Source organism: Corvus kubaryi, unplaced genomic scaffold, assembly GCF_017639235.1.
Source record: "Corvus kubaryi isolate FWS band 111438036 unplaced genomic scaffold, C.kubaryi_AGA036_p1.0 37382, whole genome shotgun sequence".
Lineage (NCBI taxonomy): Eukaryota > Metazoa > Chordata > Aves > Passeriformes > Corvidae > Corvus > Corvus kubaryi.
This window is the reverse complement of record NW_024581124.1, coordinates 220,148-240,150: the sequence shown is the minus strand read 5'-3', so window position 1 is coordinate 240,150 and position 20,003 is coordinate 220,148. Positions and strand designations below refer to the sequence as shown.

The 20,003-nt window shown below is 41.7% G+C and overlaps 1 protein-coding gene across 4 annotated transcripts in view; it reads right to left on the bottom strand.

Annotated features, from left to right (window-relative positions):
• Positions 1–1,924: 1,924 nt before the first annotated feature.
• PI4KA (phosphatidylinositol 4-kinase alpha) overlaps positions 1,925–20,003 on the bottom strand; it is a 54,614-nt gene continuing 36,535 nt past the window's right edge. For all 4 annotated transcript variants that reach the window (XM_042034676.1, XM_042034677.1, XM_042034674.1 and 1 more), the window contains 27 exons: positions 19,752–19,871; positions 19,069–19,161; positions 18,544–18,700; positions 18,141–18,268; positions 16,728–16,886; positions 16,353–16,504; positions 15,729–15,836; positions 14,887–15,014; positions 14,687–14,806; positions 13,972–14,051; positions 13,654–13,847; positions 12,850–12,940; positions 11,892–12,059; positions 11,284–11,337; positions 9,947–10,067; positions 9,517–9,646; positions 9,331–9,401; positions 8,403–8,475; positions 8,165–8,235; positions 7,475–7,584; positions 6,792–6,896; positions 6,212–6,337; positions 5,769–5,889; positions 4,941–5,100; positions 4,007–4,096; positions 3,724–3,807; positions 1,925–2,634 (listed from right to left, as the gene is read on the bottom strand). In XM_042034676.1, coding sequence (XP_041890610.1) covers positions 2,583–2,634; positions 3,724–3,807; positions 4,007–4,096; positions 4,941–5,100; positions 5,769–5,889; positions 6,212–6,337; positions 6,792–6,896; positions 7,475–7,584; positions 8,165–8,235; positions 8,403–8,475; positions 9,331–9,401; positions 9,517–9,646; positions 9,947–10,067; positions 11,284–11,337; positions 11,892–12,059; positions 12,850–12,940; positions 13,654–13,847; positions 13,972–14,051; positions 14,687–14,806; positions 14,887–15,014; positions 15,729–15,836; positions 16,353–16,504; positions 16,728–16,886; positions 18,141–18,268; positions 18,544–18,700; positions 19,069–19,161; positions 19,752–19,871 — 3,066 coding nt within the window. In that variant the 3' untranslated portion in view covers positions 1,925–2,582. The remainder of the gene's footprint in view (positions 2,635–3,723; positions 3,808–4,006; positions 4,097–4,940; positions 5,101–5,768; positions 5,890–6,211; positions 6,338–6,791; positions 6,897–7,474; positions 7,585–8,164; positions 8,236–8,402; positions 8,476–9,330; positions 9,402–9,516; positions 9,647–9,946; positions 10,068–11,283; positions 11,338–11,891; positions 12,060–12,849; positions 12,941–13,653; positions 13,848–13,971; positions 14,052–14,686; positions 14,807–14,886; positions 15,015–15,728; positions 15,837–16,352; positions 16,505–16,727; positions 16,887–18,140; positions 18,269–18,543; positions 18,701–19,068; positions 19,162–19,751; positions 19,872–20,003) is intronic.

The window sequence follows — 20,003 nt, the reverse complement described above, 5'->3', positions numbered from 1 at the left end:
CCTGATTGAAGCAAGCACTGTGAAGAACACTCCCCAACACAGAACTGTGGATGGCCTTAATTGCATTCTAGCAAATTCTATGCATCCTATGCTAGAATACATACAAATTGCTATGTGGTTTGAGATTTGCGGCTAGGAGCGACTTTCTGATCACCAGAGCTCCATTTATTATTCCTAATATTATTATTCACCAACTAATTACTCACTTCTAGCCCTAGATATTTTTAACATGGTACATTTATTTTGAGGTTCAGGAAAGTACAACCACTTAAGCATTGACCTGAATTAACAAAATATTAGAACTCCTCACCACCTCACCTGAGAAGAAGCCTTCACATCTCCTCACTCCACCTGCTCCTCGTTAAAGGAAAGGTGTGAGGAAGTTTGCCACATTTGTAGTGTCAAGCAGCTCCTCTCCTATGGAGCCTAAATAGGTTCAACTAGCCGCAGGCACAGAGCACCAAAATTACTGCATGTCCCAGTTGGTTATATAATAAATGTGAATTAAATCAATAATTAAAGCAGTTCTTGCATACTACTTCTCCCTGATGAGCGTCCAAACCTTTTTAGAAAGACAGTAGCACCTCCCCATAATGAGAAAAGGGGCTCAGAGCCCACTTCGCTGTGAGCCACCCACTGCACAGGCAAGAGACAAGACCCACTTTAACACCCATGGCAAAAGCACGGATATATTTTGAATGCAGCCCACACTGGAAAACGGCCAGGCTGCCCACTGCTGCACCACGCACAAGACCCACCCCGAAGGCAGAGCCAAAACACGCTGCCCTGGCTGCCCCTCTCCAGCTCCCTGAGCTGTGACCTCAGCGCAGCTCACTTCTCTGCAGGGACCTGCTCACTCACTCTGGCTTCGGACTAAGAAGGTCCCCGGCCCCAGGGACACGGTGGGAGCGCCCTCGGCAAAGCAGAAACTCGCTAGGAGACACAAAAGCTGTCTCGGAGATGCTCCAAAATGTACACTATCACGGGGAAGACGTGGGCACAGCCGTATCATCGATCTACCATCCCCTCAGACAGAGACCACCCTGCACGGCTGGACCTGCCGCAACAGGCATCTCCTGAGGAACCCCCCGGCCTGGGCAGCTACAGCCCCCCAAAGCCATGCCCCTCGGGCCCGTGGCAGCCTTTCGGAACGCGTCACCCTCGTCAGACTGGCGCCACTTCGCTCCTGAGGCTGGGCGCTCCTCACGCGACGGAACCCCACTTCAGGGCTGGGCCCACCTCACGGCAAGGCCCCGCCCCAGGGCCGGCTCTCCCCCAGGACCCCTCCACCCTTCCCCCCTCGGGGCCGGCGCTCCCCCGGGACCCCTCCACCCTTCCCCCCTCGGGGCCGGCTCTCCCCCGGGACCCCTCCACCCTTCCCCCCTCGGGGCCGGCGCTCCCCCGGGACCCCTCCACCCTTCCCCCCTCGGGGCTGGCTCTCCCTCAGGGCTGTGGTCGAGCCCCTCCCGCCGACGCTCGCGCTCGCCGCAGCCTCGGGGGGGGCCGCCAGGGGGCGCCCCGGGGCCCCGCCTAGGCCTGGCACCCCCTTCCTTCCCTGAGGGGCGCGACCCGGACACTTAGGAAAAACTCCTAAAAAGGGGGAAAATCCCCTAAAGAGAGGACAGCCCCTGTGTTGAAGAGCCCATGTAGAAAGACAAGCATGTAGAAAGGGAAAAACCTCCCAAAAGACCTGTGTCCCAGCCCAGGATAGAGGTCCTTAGTCAGCAACAGTGGGGAGCTTTACCTGAGTCCTACATTCCAGCTCTTGCACTAAACATTTATTTTACGAATAAAAAATGTCATTTGAGATGGACAAGCAACTGAATAAGAAATTAGATTTCTCTAATAAAGGGCATAATATAATGAACAGTACACAAATGTGCAGGGTGATGTATATAAACTAAAAACAGCTCAGGGCAAAACATTTGCAACAGACACGAAGTCTAAGGTCTTTTATTACATTTTATAGATTAAATATATCTTCAGTAGAGTCTCTTTTTAAAACACACAAAAGGAAAAAATACATTCTTCATGTACATATGAAATACTGACCACATAGCAGGGACCATGTACAGTGCAAAGTATGAACACAGCTACACAGACATCACCACCTTGGATGATTATCAAGCTTTTTTCTACAGTAAAACTGGAACAAGTTAACATTTCTGTTTCCAAAGAGAAACCCATACCCTTCCCTTCCATGGCATTTTGTGGGATTGTGCAGGAAAGGGTTTAATTTACTTCTTAAAGATATTACAAAATCCTTGCATTGCATGAAAAAATATCAAACTCCTCAAGCTTTACCACTTTCACACATTCATAATCATAATACAATTTTTATTGTGATTGCAACCCAACTCCAAAAATCCAGGGAAAAACAGTAACATACATAACCTGGTATAGAGAAAGGAATGAATCAGAACTGATTGTTGCAATGTCCAGGAAACATGTACCCAACATGTACACACACATACACAGAGGGTGGAAGATAGCGAGGTGTGACAGAGCATCTCCTGTTTGTCACAAGTTTGGAGTGAGGGCACAGGGTTGCACATTTCACTTCGGCAGTGGATCTCTAGTGTCTAGTAGGGGATGTCATTCTGGTAGTACTGGATCATGTCGTATGTCCTACTCCTACAGAAGAAAAGCAAAGCCAGAGGTAAGTAAAAGTTTAAAAAAACACTGCACCCATTGTCAAGAAACATTCACCAGGATCCCACAGAGACAAAACATGAGTGAAGGAAATCAGCTGCTAATCAAAACTAGCTCTCCACTCTTTGAAGGCATTGTGAAGGCCCAGCTACTATTATGGACAGCACAAAACATCCTGCTCTTGTTTAAACTAGTGTAAACAAGTATTTCCACACTTCTCAGTGTGGCAACAGCATCAGCAGCTTGGATCCTGTGTTTGGATAAGCCACAAGGCACATCACACGGCACTTGCAGTTTGTTTTAGGAGAAGGAAATGCATAATGAATGAATCAAGATCATCAAGGCTGCATGGAGACAGAATTATGTGGAAATAAAAGTCACCTTAATTAAGGAAAATGCTAATAATGAAAATAAAAGTGCAGGGGAAATAACAGCATTAATAGCAGCATCTCAAATGAGTGACTGAGCAAACGAATCTCAGCTTGTTACAGATAACTCAATTATCCATGGGCAGAGCTTATTCAGGTCACAGATTAACCATGCCACAGGTAGAAAAGCTCAAGCTTGTCAGAACTAAGATGGCTCTGAGCATTCACATAGCAGTGTCACTGCCTTCAGCCCCCCCAATATTAATCTCTCATTCTGAGCAGGTGCACCAGCAAGCACTGGAACATCCATTTTAGTGGGGCTGTATCTGAGCCAGTGAGTGGTACTGGTCTCAAGCTGACCCCATATGGAACTACACAAGAGTTTGTATTAGGCTCTCCTATATGTCCCCCAAAGTCTGTATTATCTAGCATAATAAAACATGCACTTAAGATGTTTAACTATTACATTTATTTAGACTAACCAGCCTTGCTATTTGACCAGCCTGGACCTAAGTCTTCCTTCCCAGCACAAAACAGAGGAGATGCAGCACATTCAGAAACAAAGCTGCTATCCTGCACTATCTGAATATCAACAATTCAAAAATTTTTGGTATCTGACTGATAAAGCACTACTTTTCAGCTCTGCTCAAAGCCTGATGACCTTCCTTTAGCCATACGGAGAAGACATGCATAGATGCCAAACCTGTTGCTGAGGAAACAATTCTGGATGATCTTGATGATGAAAGTTGCAGCCTCCCGTTCAGTCATGTTGGGGCTGAACCTATGTCTATATGCAGAAAGTCACAATAAAATAAGAGAAAATTAGTGAGTTTTCCTTTGAACATGGTACAAATGTGTCTTTGCACAAGCTCAGCCAGATGTGATTTCACTTGCTGCAAGTACCTGGTTCTTGTGAGACCACTTGGTACAAATTACGTAACATTTCAATAAAAGCATTTTCCAGTTCACACATATTGCTGACTTACTTCAACAGCTTGATTGTCTGCCCTCGGAAACAGGGCAGCCCTGTATCCAACATCAGTGTAACCAGTGAGACCACAGCATCCATGTAAGGCCTAGAGAAAAAGAGGACAAAAACATCAGAGCACTCCTGCAGCCTTAGCAGGTAAAGCAGGCAAGCTGAGGAGTTCAACGAGCTGGATTACACCTTTTTCTGTAATTAAATCAACACAGAAAATCCTCTTACATTTGCTGGTGAAGCTACACCATTGCTTGCAATCTGTCACTTTAATTAAATGTCACTCCTTTATGTTGGACTGTCAGATACTCAGAATGCTGCAAGATGAAGTCTCAAGAAGGATTATGCAAAGTAATGCTTTAGCAAACAACATTTCTTTGGCATCAGAAAGGTGAAGCAGTGCACCAAAACAGTATAAAAGGCTGAAACCAGCAACCCCACAGGAACATATTATCTTTTAATCTTAATTACCCTGTGTAGTTCTTTGCTACATCAGCCCAGCTTCCCTTCTCCTTCCTGTCCTCTTGCTCAGAACATTTATTATCTACCAAGCTATTATTCTGCTACTTGAGTGACACATTTGCCTTGCCACAAAAATTTTGTCCAGACTATTTCCCCCCAAGGAACCAAAATGGCCTTGACTCCAAGACAGTAGTTTCTTACTGTATTAACAGTGCACTAAATCGTGTGAGGAAATGTGTGAAACATCAGAATTATAAATTGAAAATATAAAATTTTAAAATATAACATAAGAACAGAAAAAATACCACAAAGATAAGATGTAAAATAGCAGGATTATTACATTGTTTCAAAGTTTGCAAGAAATACCAGGACAGTCAACAGGCTCAGACTCCCTAAAAATCAACTTTGTTATTATTTATCTTCTCATCTGGTTTTGGGCATGCAAGAGCTTCCAGTTTGAGCAGCTAAGAATATCTTACCTGACTGCCAGATAGCCTCTGACACACATCTCCATAAACCATTTGAATGGCGTTGCCTCCATTTTCCCTCCCATTATCATCACCATCTCATCAGTCAGTTTAATGTCAGGCTCCCAGCCCAAGTTTCCACCAGGCGAGCTTTCAAACATGAATCCAAAATCTGTGCACAAAAGATAAACTGCCTCATAAACTTTGGGTTAATTGTGTGCTGTTAAAGCTGAAAGAAGCAAGAGAGGTGGATTACATGTATTAACACAGACATTTTAACTCCAACTGGAAAAAAGCTTTGGTGAAGTGTAAGAATACCAACAAAAGCATCATCACCATGACATGAGAATAGATGTAAGAATGGTGATATCAAATAAACTGCTGAAATATTTGTGCAGTTCCAGAAAAGCAAAGCTAAAGTAGAGGTTACAGCCTCACACAATGATATAAATTTACTTATCAAGTTTAATTCATAATTTAATAATAATTAATAATTTAATTCATAATTTAATCCTTGCAGTGATGAAAGGAATCCAAAGACACATTTCTATAATTACACACATACACGCATGTACCCAGGCATGAGTACATATACACGTGTCATCCATACATATGTGTATGGAACCTGACAAAACTTTGCAGAGCTGAACTTACACAGAAGCAGCCAACGCAAATACACAACACTTAACAAGCATGAAAAACTTCCATGTATGTTTACAAACTGTGAAATCAGTATACAGATGGATATCAAAGGGGAAATGGCTTATTGTCTATTATCAGCAATACTTAACAGCAGAAAGCAACGGTAATAACTGATATTCAGAGATGCATACAACTGACCAATATGAATGATGTGTCCCTTTTTGTCCAGCATGATGTTGCCATTGTGCCTGTCTTTAATCTGGAGCAGGAACAGGAGCAGACTATAGGCAGCCATACTGCGGATAAAGTTATAGCGAGCCTGTACAAACAACAAGTTAAAACAAATCAGAACAACTTACAGACTTTCATAACTCTCCATCAGGAGATGAGACAGATGAACAAAGTTTTTTTTCTTTTTTCCATTCATGATTGGTTTGAAGTGATGTTCAGTGATATTCTCCATACATCTATAGCTGCAATTACTTCTTTAGCTAACGCACTAATTGCTAAAAATGGATTATCAGCATCAGGAACCAGAGTACAGCATTATAGTATTCATTATGCAATTATTTGTCATTATTTCTTATAACTAGAATGTTTTGCAGTTGATATTTTGCTGTGCTTGCCCACTGATATTTTACCTTCTGGAATGCAAGGGTAGACTCATCTCCATATTGCCTTGTAAAATAATCATACATCCCAAAGTCTGTCTGCCTGCCCAGCTGGTCACGGGATGTGCAGTCAGGAATGCACTCAATAACACCACACTGGAGGGAAAGAAGAGAAACAGGTCTGTAAAGCATGCTCCCAAAATATATTTTGTTCATGGCTCTTGGCAGTCATACAGGTCCTCTGGGAAATGCGGGGAAGCCGCTTTATAGATCACCAAATACAGAATTTCTAGTTATTCATAAAAAAAGGTATATCCTCTTTTAGGATTTCCACGCAATGTAGGACAAGCTCTGTGACTTTCCACTGCTTTGCACAATGTAGTCCCAAAAATCAAACAACAAACATTTGCAAGCAGCAAAATTTCAGAGCCAAAAGCTTTAGAAAAGCAGGAAGCAGGAGAGGAAAGACTCTTTCTATTGCTGGTACTCCAAATATTTGGCATAAGTGACATGGACAGTACTTCCTTGTAGCATGGAATTTCATGTGTGCTGAAAGAATTTTTGCACTAGGAATGATTTTCTACAGCACTACAGTTAATTGTCCACTTACCCCAGGAGCTGTGGCCACCACTCTGTATGGAAACACAAAAAGATTCAGGCCTACCAGCTGAAATATGTTCTTGAAGAGATCAATGATTTGTAAGGCTAACATGTCCTGTCAGACAAGAAAAAAATTGCACAAACATTACAGGGGTTACAGGTCATAAACTGGATTATAAAAATGCTCTGAAGAACTCTGAAGTGCATATTCAGTAAAGCAGGTCTGCAGATGTGTGCTTGTGCATGCACTATGGGGGAAATCAAAAAGGGAACTGATAAATGCTGTGTGAGTGGGCAGCAAGCAACGCTGATGATTTAATTGCTGACCTAAGAACAAATTTCCTATCCCCCTTTGATAAAGGGCTACTTAATAACTCCAGGGATAATAACCAGCATTCCCTCTTAATCAATCAAACTTCAATGTACATGATCCCACCTCAGGAACTACTGCTATGTTACCAATAGTTCAACTGAAAAATAAACTCTGCAAAAAAATTTTTAAGGCTTGGTAAACCTGTCTTGACAGAATGGCCTTTATTTCCAAACCAGAATTCTAGGGGTACGACTCAGTTCTCCCCCTCGGTCCATAACAAAGTTCCAAAGAAAAATATTTCTATACTAAAATTATTTTCTTCTTATGCATTATCACCTACAAATCTGTCTCCTCTAAGTGCAAAGCCCGACAGCTTTTACCTGTCTGCAGTCATCGCCCACTTTAAAGATTGCTGCCTGCCAGCAGATTTTCTTACTGTCCTCATCCTCTTCTGCACTTTCATCGATGGAGTCAGAGCGACAACGCAGACCTGCAACAAGTGAACAAAGCAAAAGCCAGGCATGGACTTTAATTAGTAACTTTTTATCATGACAAGCCCTCTGCACTCAAACCCACAGCATTTCACTGCAGGTGCACTACAGATATTTCTGCCTTACAAGGTAATTATCATAAGATAGTTCCCTTTGTCTACTGGAAATAAAACACCTCAAACCAGTGTTCATGATTTACCAGATAAATGCCTGCATTGCACTGAGTTAGTCAGCCAGAGACTGCCACAAAATGTCTTATTTTGAGAGAAAAACTGCCAAAACCTGGAGTTTGCCACGCTCTAGAAACCCAGAAAAGGCCATCAATTTCTACTTTAGTCTAAAGTAACTGTTATAATTTCTTCAAGAGCCCTATGTGGCTTGCTTCTTGGGAATTAAAAAAGGATTTAAGTTTTCTTCACTCTTCCTTTGATACAGTTTCTTTTCTCATCTGAACCACGGCAGATAAAGTTCAACATGGAAATAATTTTCTGCAGTGGTACAGGTCACTAAAAGCAAGAAATTTTAAAGAATTGCTGACTCTTAATTAGTAGTATCAATGATTAAGTTGCAGTTACTAACCTTCTTTTTCAAGCTCACTGACTCCACATCGTTTCACTTTAAATTTGGCCAGATAGGGTGCTTTTGCTGCACTAAATTACAATAAAAACAAAGATGATGAGTGCAATTAATCAAACAAAAATGTATAGAAAAATACCTGAATATCATTAACTTAACAAACATAAATAAATAAAAATACACACACACATATATAAATACACACACATATTAAAAAATGAATATAAGAAGAACATGGTACCTCTGCATAGGAGTTCCTGATTTGTAATCAATATCCAGAACAATTGCTTCAGGATTGCTGGGCAAGTAACAGCCTGCAAAACAGAGCAGACAGCTGAGAACAAATCCACTGGCTAGTGAGACAATGCAAGCTGGACAATAACTGATGTCAGTGTCTACAACTTCAGTATGTAGTTCTGAATTAATGTTAGAGAGAAACTGGAGATTACAGTCTGTGAGTCATGAAGGATGTGGTATCCTTTGCACTAGTGAGAGATTGCCAGAAACTAGTAAAATACAGTTTTGAGCTAATACTGCAGAACCTGTACCACAGAAAGGTACAGAGAGGACATCTCTTACAACAGTCCCAGATTAGATGTGGCAGCAGTCCCAGTGCACTGGGGAGTGCCCTCAGCCACCAATACATGGTAGAAGGTCCTGTTAGAGATCAGGAAAAGCTTTCATCAAACTCCATTTCAAAGAGAAGATTCAGGCTGGGAAAACTTATGTTCAAGATTTGAAAGGATCCTCAGATAATGACATTTCAAGGGAATGCCTGATGGGAGACAGAATGAAAGGAACTGGACATGCTTCATTCTTGAGATAACAAAACTTCTCAAAAACGCCACGTCTTTTTTAAAAAGAAGGTGGTAGAAAGTAAATCCTTCCTCTTCAGACATACACTCTCACTTTTATCCATGATATGCATTATCTAAATTGCTTTTGGGTAAGTTTTGATGCACCATATAGGAATCATTGGATGGGCAAAAATATTTGATTTTTTTTCAAGAGAGAAACAACTAAACTACAACAGAAGAACAGCCACCAGCACCAAAACTGAAATCTCTACAAGCTGCCACTCACAGGGATTTCAAGATTTGCCTGCAGAAAATAAATAGTCATGTTGAATGCAAAAGCCCACAGTTTTATACTACTAAATCACTTCTTACCAGGCTGCACTTTCACCTCAGACAGAGCACTCAAACAAGCTTTTTTTCTTTCATCTCCTTTAGGGAATGGCCTAGAAAGACAAATGATCTTTAATTTATCTGCATATTATGTATTACTCTACACACTAGCCTCAAATTTGTTTCAAACATACAAACAGAGCACAATTCCTGAAGTATAATACTTACTTGATAATGGCTGAAACATTGGTGATTTTATTGAAGAAATCAAACTCCCGTTGGTAGAACTCTTTGGCTGGGCCAGACAATGAGCCAGTTATCTCCTCCACTAACTGCTCCAGAAGTTCTCCAATGTCAGCTGCATGTGAAAAAAGGAAGCATCTGTGTCAGCAGCTTATTTCAGAAAGTGAAATGATATGGGTGATGGAAATAAGCACCTTTGGATAGTATTCACAAAAAGGTACTGAGGGAACCAGCACCGTGTTTCTCCTGATACACTCTATCAAGCACTGATGCAGAATGGGCCCTACCTCTACAAATAAAAGAGAAAATCCCAGCTAAAAAGATTCTTCCTTACAAGAAAGAAGCAGGAAGGAGATTTAGTCTGGACTGAGAAAAGGAAAGTAGTCAAGTCAAGATTATATTTTAAAGTACTCACGATCTTTCTGATGTCCTTCTTCATCCAGGTAGATATTAGTTTTCATGTTCCAGATGAACTGGTGAGCCAAGAGCTGGGATTTGGAAGCTGCCCACAGGATGTATTCCCTAACGTAACCCATCTGCAACCATATGCAGACTAGTAAGGATCAAAGTTCATTACAACTCTCAGACTCAATATTACTGCTTCTAACAGCTGTTCTTCAAACCCAGAAAGTGTTAAAGGGATGGAAAGAAGACCTCTGCACTCTCACTCACTCTGCTAAAAAGACATGAATGACAGTGTATTTTAATAGATAATGAACTGATCTAGACTGTTTTCAGCTTTGTTACTAACCTATTCTGTTACTCTAATCAGCCTTTCCCCACCTCTATGTAATTTTCCATCTGTTCTATTTGGATTTCAAATCTCTTTGAGCTCAGAGCATCTTCTAGTATGGGTAAAAAGCACAATACATAACAGGGGCATTGGTCTTGCCTGGCATCACTACGTGCTCCTGTACTACCAGAAATCTACACAGTGTCATATGGACTGTACAGTTCGGTGGCAAGAACTGCATGTGCTGGCACAGTTCCACTGAAATTCTGGAAAGTAAGAAGACACTTATAAAGTTGAAGTGTCCAAGAAAATCACACTCCTTCCAGCAGCTGCATTTCCCTTTCCTTTACTCACAACTACTTTTGTAGTCTATAGGTGCTCCTGTGTTTGACTGATATTAACAGACAGGTGTCTGATGTTTTTGCTCTGCACTGCAGAGCTCTCAAAGAATAACTATACACAGTCACCTACACTATGGGATGGAAATATGTTCACCTGAAAATAAAGCACTGACCAGAGTTCACTGCCTCGCTGGCAGGTAAAATGATCTCACATTAATGAACTCTGAACTTGGTTGTCAAGCTTTACTTTGGCTTCTGCAAGATGAGGCTGAGATCTGATTTCATACACGTGATGGAGCACAAGACACCTCTGTATGTCTTCTTTGGTTAACTCCACAGCAAAATGGTTAAGGGTAATGATTTAATTTCATTACTGGTTGTCTCATGCAGACCTCCAAAAGCTTTATTCAAACAGAGTCCTCACCTGGGGCTTCCCATAACAAAATCTGTTTCCTGACAGATGAGCTACATAGCCTTTCTCAAGTTTACCTATTCATAAAAGAGGTGCATCCAAAGCAAGCTAGCCTCTAGAGACAATAATTTTTCTTCTATGTATTAGATATAGGATAATAAGAAGCAGGATTAGATTATGCTTATTTTTGTTTTATTTACTGCTTTAAATCTTAAAGCTCCATTAAAAATCTGTTTTGTTCACATGCAGCTGATTCATAATCTCACCTTGTCATACCGCAGTGCCTGAACAATCTGTGGAATGTAGAATAAAATGGCATCCTGAAAGAGAAGGGATGGCAGGGTTTTACTGCTTTGTTTTGGCAGTCAGAAGGGAAGATGAGTCACGTACACAGAGAAAAGCTCCTTTCAGTTAGGCGATAAACAAAATCCCACTGCCTTTTTATTTTAAACTACGTATACAACTCCCTCAAATCAAAGTACTATTCTGTTTAGTTACTCCCTTAAAAAATGTAATTAATAATCATGTATTTCACAGTCCTAACAGAAGTCTGACAAGTGCTAAAAACCAGCTTTCTGCTGCCTTAAAAGAAACAACTTTGTCACTGACAAAAGATGCAAAAGAGATGATTTGAGAAGGGCAAACTGAAGAATTCAGCTTAGTGTCACTTACAACAACAAAGCTGCAAATACATGAGCCAGTTTTACATGGAACAATCAACTTCAAGTTTCCATCCCACTCTGTGCACATTCTGCCATGTGCTGCACCCATTTAGCACACCTCTCTCCAGGGCACTGAAATGAAGCCTGTGGCCACAATGACCAAGGCCATAACTTCCCCTGGAGTGTTAAGGATTTCTTGGAACTCTTCTTACCGGAGGGAAAGATCGCAGGACTTTAACTCCATACTGGGCTGTCAGAGGATGAGGTGGATACATGCTTGAGAAGTAGGACAGGCCAGTTGGTGGATCTGTGGGTGCCCAGCACAGAACGTGGCTGAGCTCAGGTGCATCAGCATCAATCGTGTGCCAGGTAACCAGGTACTGAAAAAGCAGGCCAGACACATTAGGGCTTGTAGCACTCACTGATGTGTGGGTACTACACATCAGACAATAATGCTGTCATCTAGCTTCCTCCAGCAGGGCAAGTGAAATATGGGACATTTTCTTTTACAAAACCATGGCTGTTTTATCTAATGCATTTTTTCCATGGAAACCTAGCTGTTGGAATCACCTCTCAGAACACCAAAAGAAGTTACTAAAAGCATAATCCAGGAGCTCTAGCACAGGGAGAAAGGATGAGTCATTTTGAAAGGGTCAAAAAAGGTTCAGTTTTCCTGCCATCTTTTTTACAGGTGATGTATAGAACACAGCTCTGACAAGACTGTCCCTCACAGGACTAAAGTGCTTCACTGCAGATCAGCATGATGAGCCTCCCTCACTTCCAGACCTTGGCCTTTCGATACACGGAAAAGGTTACGCTTGAAATAACTTCAGCAGCAGCACTCACCATGGCTTGGTCCAGTGATCTTTTCACTAATTATGCCAAAGAAACAGAAATGGTGGCTGTACTGCAAGTGACGGGTTTTGAGCCATTTTGTGTACAGTGAGAATACCCAGAAGCAAAAGGCACCTTTAGCTAACTGGCTACCTCCTCTTACTGCTGTGATTCTCCCCTCAGCACCCCATTTCCACAGCTGTTCTGTCATTCTGTCCTACCAGAAATATGGGTAGCACTAGAACAAACACTGGTAAGTCAAGACTGTATTTTCCAATATATCTGAATGAAATGGGCCTACTGGGGCCCTGTAACCATAAAAATGTTCACAGGTACCTTTATTGCCTCAGGAACATCACTAACAGCTCCCGGGTCCAACCGGACCAGACGGGTCACTTCTGTTCCAATAGCTTCAGTGTTCTTAAACCTAAGTATAACCAGGAATACAATAACATTATTAGAAAATTTTGATGGCTTCTTCTATTTATGTGAAGATGAGGGGAGCAAAAGGCAAAAAACCGTATGCTCAATAAACAAATACTCCAACTATGAAATAATGTACACCAACATGCTGTGGAAGAGGATTCTGAAACAACTGGTCCTCGTCCAGTGCTTTTGTATAAACCAGTTGTATCTCAGCCCACTTCCACTAGTGGATTCTTGGCTGAAATATTCCATCTGGGATTCTACAGCAACCAGAGCACAAAACTCTACTTGGCAAAAACCATCACTGTCGTAAGGGGGAAAGAATTTCCCTTCCCTTCCATAGCCAACTGTGCTAATTCTCCTGTAATACTTATTAAAGTGCAAGCCAATATCTAGCTAAAACACTGCACTGCTTAAATGCTATGCTTGCTAATGGGCTGAATGCTATTAAAAAACAAACCTGATTTCTTCTGAATCAAATGCTAAGTGCAACACTGGCAAAGAGCAGGTGGTAGGAAAGGCAGTTGGACTTCATTAGTGACTGAGCCAAATGAGTCTATTAAGTAATCTAGTTCTTTTCAGGGTCTCAAACAGCTGTGACAGTATGCAAGAGGCTGCAACCAGCAGCAAGTGCTATCAGTACTTACTGTAAATACTCACTCAACTTCTAAGGCAGCAGTAATTGTATCAGTTGTTTCTTTTGAAATATCTCACCTGGTAGGCAGCTGCACAGCAAGATGAGGAGAAATGCTCCAAGCCAGATTTACATTATCCTTCCACTGCTTCTCACTAAGACTGATGTATTTAGACCTCCAGTTTGCTACACTGCTCTCTCCAGTTTGATCCAACTCTAGCTCAGGGGAAGACAGTGGATTGTACCATGTGATCAAGCGTTCAATCTCAGTAGCCTGAGGGAAACAGGAAATACAAGGGTTTTCTGGAAGAAGCAAAACACTCCCAATCTCGTTCTTTAGTTGATATATCCAGGGTCTTAGAAATTTATGCAGTTTTCCCATCCTTCTGATGACTCACCAGCAGTGAGAGCAGTAATGTCCTGCGCTTCATGTAGTACTTGTGCAGCTGTGTCCCCCTGTTTGTCTTCTTGGACATTCCTGGAGAAAAGGATAAAAAAAGTTTTCAGTGGCTTTTGTTCAGTTAAGTTAAACTGTATTTTCAAACTGTCCACACCTGGAAACATTAACACAGAAGAACTGAGTAACCACAGGACACCTCTAACTTAGATCAGAGTGGCAGCAGAAGTCAGCACCGCAGCCACTCATTGTGAGTACAACAGGCTACAGGGATATATCATTGCAGCCAGCAGTGCACTGACTTTAGGAACACGACAGTCAACTAAAAAGGAAGAGCATGTAGTTTTAAAACTGTACAAAAACACAGTCCACGATCTAATGTCACTCTGCTGTCCCCAAAAAGCACTAGAGGCATGTTTACACAAAGCAAGAAATTTCTTTACAGGAGTTCAATGCATCTTGACCTCCTCCAGTCTTATTTCTCCTGCACTACAGAATTGAACATTCTATCAAAAAGCTCAGGTGATTTCAGAACTTTCCTCCTTGTTACCAGTGAGATTTTTTTCTGCCTTCTTTTTTCAGAGTTTGGCACTGGTAATTAAATACCCTGCCAGAATACGAGCCTAATGTTAAAGGTAAATATTTTCTTTAAATATCTGAACATAAACTATGCCATAAAATTGGCAGTAATGAGCTGGTTACAATCAAAAATATACCTGACTTTTTAGATATAGTTGACATGCCACTGGACAAAGGGTAAGTATTTATCCATCCTTGTGTAGCCTGTTGCCGAGATCCAACATTGATATCCAGGTTGCTCCTGGTGTCTTGATTATCTAAGAATAGAGCACAAATCTGATGTAGAATCCAATCAAAGAAACCAGAAGCTTTTAAAACAGCTCTTAAATGAACTCACCAGGTGGCACAAGTTGGCTGGCAGTCAGATACTTCTTGTCTGAGAACATTGCTGTCCAAAACTTGATCAATACAGTGATATCCTCACGGAGCCTCTTTTCCCCTTGTGTAGGGAACTTTGAAGGACAACTTGAAGAAATCACACAAATAATGCGATGTTGAGTGCCTTAGGGGGAAAAAACTCCCAGCAGTCAAAAACCCTCACCAACCTAATCAAGTAATATTTTTTATTCTGACTGAAATCTACAAGGATGAGACCACACATCACTGCATTTTATCCTCATGGCTTTATTACGTCTGACTGAAGAGTACAAACTTCCAATTACAACTGAAAATTAAGGCAGCACTCTGTCAGCATACTGGATTCATTTGAAAGTTAATATTAGGACTGACTGACCTCCTCACATTCAGACATTCCTATCAATTAAATTTTCTTTTGCGCCTGTATCAAATGTTGAAATAATCAGATTCAGTGTGGCCGTATTTTCAAAACAATGAAACTGTATTTCAGCCACATACACTCTAAGAGCAGTTCTTTAAACCTTATAAATCTAGATACAATTTTGAGCACTGAATAAACTTCAAAATAAGGAAAAATGGAAAAGAACAGAAACATTCCTGCTTTTTAAACCACACATAAAATCTGAAACTAATATCTAAGCCTCTTTGAGACAGTGTATGAACGATACTAAAGCACAAGACAAGTTTCGGTTAAAGTGGGTAAAAAAAGGAAAGGAAGAAAAATCACTAGAAGAGAAAGACAGCTGCTACTTTGAAGTATCACTGAAGGTTCAGGAAAAACACAACCACATTTTCAGCGAGTCGTTTCAAATAAAAGAGTACCTGAAATAATCAAAGGCAGTTGAATAAATCTTTTCTCTCAAAACATTTCGGATAGTTGCATTTGGAACCACATCAGCATGCAGCAAAGACAAACCCAGGGTCAGCAACCTAATAAGCAAAATAGAGAATGGAAATGTTGGCTCTCCCAAAATGGTGACCAATACACCACCACGCAAACCACAGCTACAGCTGTAACTGTAGCCTGAGAAGTGTCTGTTTCAGAGCTCCTGGCAATCTGCTCACATTATCAGTCTATTCCCAAAGCTGTGACTGCTGAACCACAGAAAGTGAAAGCCTTCAAGTCACAACAGGTGGAAATAACTGATGAAGCAAAGACTAGATCCATGATGAGGGCAATTCACTATATGAAATCATCCCACGAAATTTCCTGAAACACCAAAAGATTATTTTCAAGCTGAAGCGATCAACTTCTGCTTTGAAAACAGAGCTTAGACCACATCATTGCAGGCTTTTAAAGCAATCTTCATTACTTGGAGCCAAGGACAAGTTAAACATGAAGTGTTTAGTTGTTTTCTTCCATCTCCCTATAACCTTATTTCTTCTCCCTATAATCTTATTTCTTATTTCTGTGATTCCACCAAGGAAAAACCCAAAAGCACTCACTTAAATCTGGGCCCAATGGCTGCCACGTGCCGATTCAAGCTGCCTTTCGCCCCGCCGATGTTCAGGGACAGGGACCGCTGGAGCAGGCTGGAGAAGATCTCGATTTGGTCAGAACTGCAGTATTTGGCTATTTCAAACCTCTGCACCAAAAACTGAGAAAAAGAGACAGACATACCATGCCTCCTTTGACCTTTTTGAATTCCAAACCCCACCACCAGACTTCTCTGTTTCAAACACCTTTCTCCCCCTCAATGATTATGCTCATCTAAACAGAGTGTCTCGTGGCTGTGAGCACATGACTCCAGTCCTTTCCCAAATCACAGGAACAGGAAGTGCAGACTGCCACAGGTGAGACATTCCAGAAGAAATACACACCTCTATCCAGATGTAATGTGGGGTCACCTCTGGTGGACAGGGCCTTGGCTGGCTCTCCTCCGAGGCTGCTAATGGATCTGCTTCTTTCTGCTCTGCAGAAAATAGCCCAACTTTCTGCTCCACTGTCATTTGCCAGGCTCCTGCCATTTCCCGCATGAACTGCAGAAAGGAAGGTGACAGTGCTTCTTGTTTCAAGAGCATCTTCTTATATGGAAAACACAATCTTTCCCCACAGCACACACAAGAACCTACTACAACAATTAAAATTCATTGCAGTGCTGACGGAGAGGCAGACAAGTCTATACATCCCACCTGAAAGAAAATGCTTCTTTCACTTCCTAAATTACAAAAAGAAGAGAGACTCCCCCAGAATCTTAGCTAGTAACAGAAAGACTAAAGGCAGCAGTAGCCAGGCACTGCATTTTGTTGAGGAGACTTTGTTGACTGAATTGTCAGATTAGCCCATGCCATCCATCCTCCTGCTCTACTAAAGGTTGCTGCCTCTCACAGAAGCCCAGCAGAGACAAGCACATGCCAGGTACCCATGACCTGCAGGACATGTTTGGCCCCTGAGAACACTGAGCACACCCTAGCTGATCAAGCACAACATAGAGATGGTACATAATTCAGTTTTGCTGATCCTGCTCTTAGGAGCAGCATCCTCTGTACTAAGGGGGCCAAGCAACCGTGGGTGTTTCTCTGTTCTCCTCAACAAGATACAAAGACATTTGCCCAAATGCCCAATGGAAAAAAATGACCTTGATGCTCAAGAAATTAACCACTGAAACCTGCACATAAACTCAACTAAGTAAATTCAGATGGGTGATTATCTCCAGCAAGTGAAACACGTGGTGCTCCCTAAACAAAGCAATTACCAGAGGCCGCTTTCTCAGCTATGTGAACTGTCACTACACCATGCTGAGTTGCTTTATTACTATTACATTGATCCTAATCTCACAAAATACAACTGGTTTAGCCTGCTACAGGATTAGGACACTTGCGAGCCTATGTTTTTATGTAATAGTGCAATACCAGATACCAGAGGCTGATTAATGAGCAGGGACACTGATTTCTCTTTGTTTTAAAACACCATTCTGTAGTTTTTGATAGTATAGAGTCATTCATTAATAGCTCAGGCCTCTCATCATCAAAGTAAATTCTATAGCTGAGATTCTAACAGGTTTCTTTTGCTGTAATGCTCATGCTCTTGAGAAAGATCTGCTTCCCATAGTCCACCTCGTGAGGGTGCTCAGACTTCCAACAATACAGGAACAGAGACTTCCTGGCAGGCTGAAGTGATTGACAGTGCATTTAAACACCCTTGACACAGATTCGCATTATCTGTGAATCTCTCAAAATCTTCTCTCTTCCCCCTCGCAGGGGCAGAGAACGAGTAGTTAAATCGCTTCCTACCGGCACTTCTATTCCATTCTTGGCAGCAAGCAGCCATTCCCAGCAAGCAATTGCTGTTTCCATGCCATGTTCGTTGAACATTCGCAGGGGTCCCCAACACAGATGATGAAGGAGCTGGGGATCACAGTCTGAAAATAAACATTCACACAGATTTCTCCAACAGAACAACTGCTTTCCACATCAGCATGACATTGGTGTGCACCGTAGGTAATAATCAGCTCCTAATAATAAATAGCTTCTAGTTTAAGGAGGCTTTTCCCCAATATAGGCCTAATTGAAAAAATTCAAAACACAGTTTTGCTTCAAGTTGATGCATACTGGGTTGGTATATGGATAGTTTTTGTAGTTTGTTTTTCTTGGCATTCACTGTCAGAAAGCAGAACTCCCATTTGGTTTTCATTACCTTTGCTGCTTATTAGCAGTGCAGTCAATTTAAACATGGCCTGGGTGTAGAATTCAGTATTGCTTGATTCAAGAGCAGCATTCAGCTCTTTGACCATCAGTTTATTCAGGTCAGATGTTCGTCCTGTGGCATTTGAGAACTGAATCATTCCAGAAACCTGTAAAATTTAAGGGGGTTTTCAACAGAGAACAGTATTTTCAGGAATCCAGTTTAGTATTGGTCATGTGCTGAGTAGGGAGCTCCACAAACAGAGGCATCTTTTGTTACTACTTTACCAAATCTTTAGCTTTATCTGCAATCTAATCTGTAGCTTTATCTAATCTTTAGCTTTATCTGCAAGACCAACAGTAAAATGATCTGTTTAATAACCTAGGAAAATTATACTCTTTATCCTGAAGGGATTTAGAGACTATGCTTCATGTAACATAGACCCATATACCAGTATAGGCTGGAAGGACATCATCCCCTGAGAAGTGATGCCAGAGCTTGTGGACACCCCACATTCATGAGAAATCCTGTACTTACCTCTCCTGCATAACGGTTGCGCAAGTTAAGAGAAGCCATGAAGTTGGAGTAGTCCTTCTTCACACAAGTTGGTCTTTCAGTTAGCTGGGTTGCCTGTGACCAGACCACAAGGTGTTTATACTCTTCATATCAAACCACTTGTCCCTCTATCTTTTTATTTCTTCACATATGTTTTAAATTTCCTTATGCTTATAATCAGAGTAGTATCAGGACTGTTATGTACAACAGCACCAGGACTGATAAAAATCAAATAAGGAGTATGTGTATCTTTTCCATGGATACAGGATCATAGAATATACTGAGTTGGAAGGGACCTACAGGAATCATTGAGTCTAACTCCTGCACAGGACAAACCCAACAATCACACCACACCATTGAGAGCATTGTCCAAGCACTTCTTGAGCTCTGTCAGGCTTGGTGCAGTAACCACTTCCCAGGGGAACCTGTTCCCGTGCCCAGCTACCCTCTGAATGAAGAACCTTTTCCTAATACCCAACCTTAAACCTCCACCGATTCAGCTTCATGCCATTGCCTCGAGTCCTGTCTCTGGTCACCAGAGGAGATCAGTGCCGGCACTCTGCTGCCCCTTGTGAGCAAGTTGCAGGCAGCAATGAAGTCTCTCCTCAGCCCTCTAATTTGTCAAGGTCTCTCTGCAGGTGCACAAAGGAACAAACAATACTCACGCCCAGAGTGGTGTTCTGCCTGTTGTAGCCTGCAAACTGCAAAACGCTCTCCGTAGCCATGGCCAGTCCAGTGTGCTGGGACAACCCTGATACCCAGTTCTGATGTTTGTTTAGGTACTCCTGAAAAAAAAACCCCAAACCCCAAAATACTTGATTATCTTCAGAACAAGGCAGCTCATAAGCAAACTATGCTTACAAAAACATAAGCAATGCAAAAGCTCATCACTGCAAACTATGGGAAACTTAAACTAT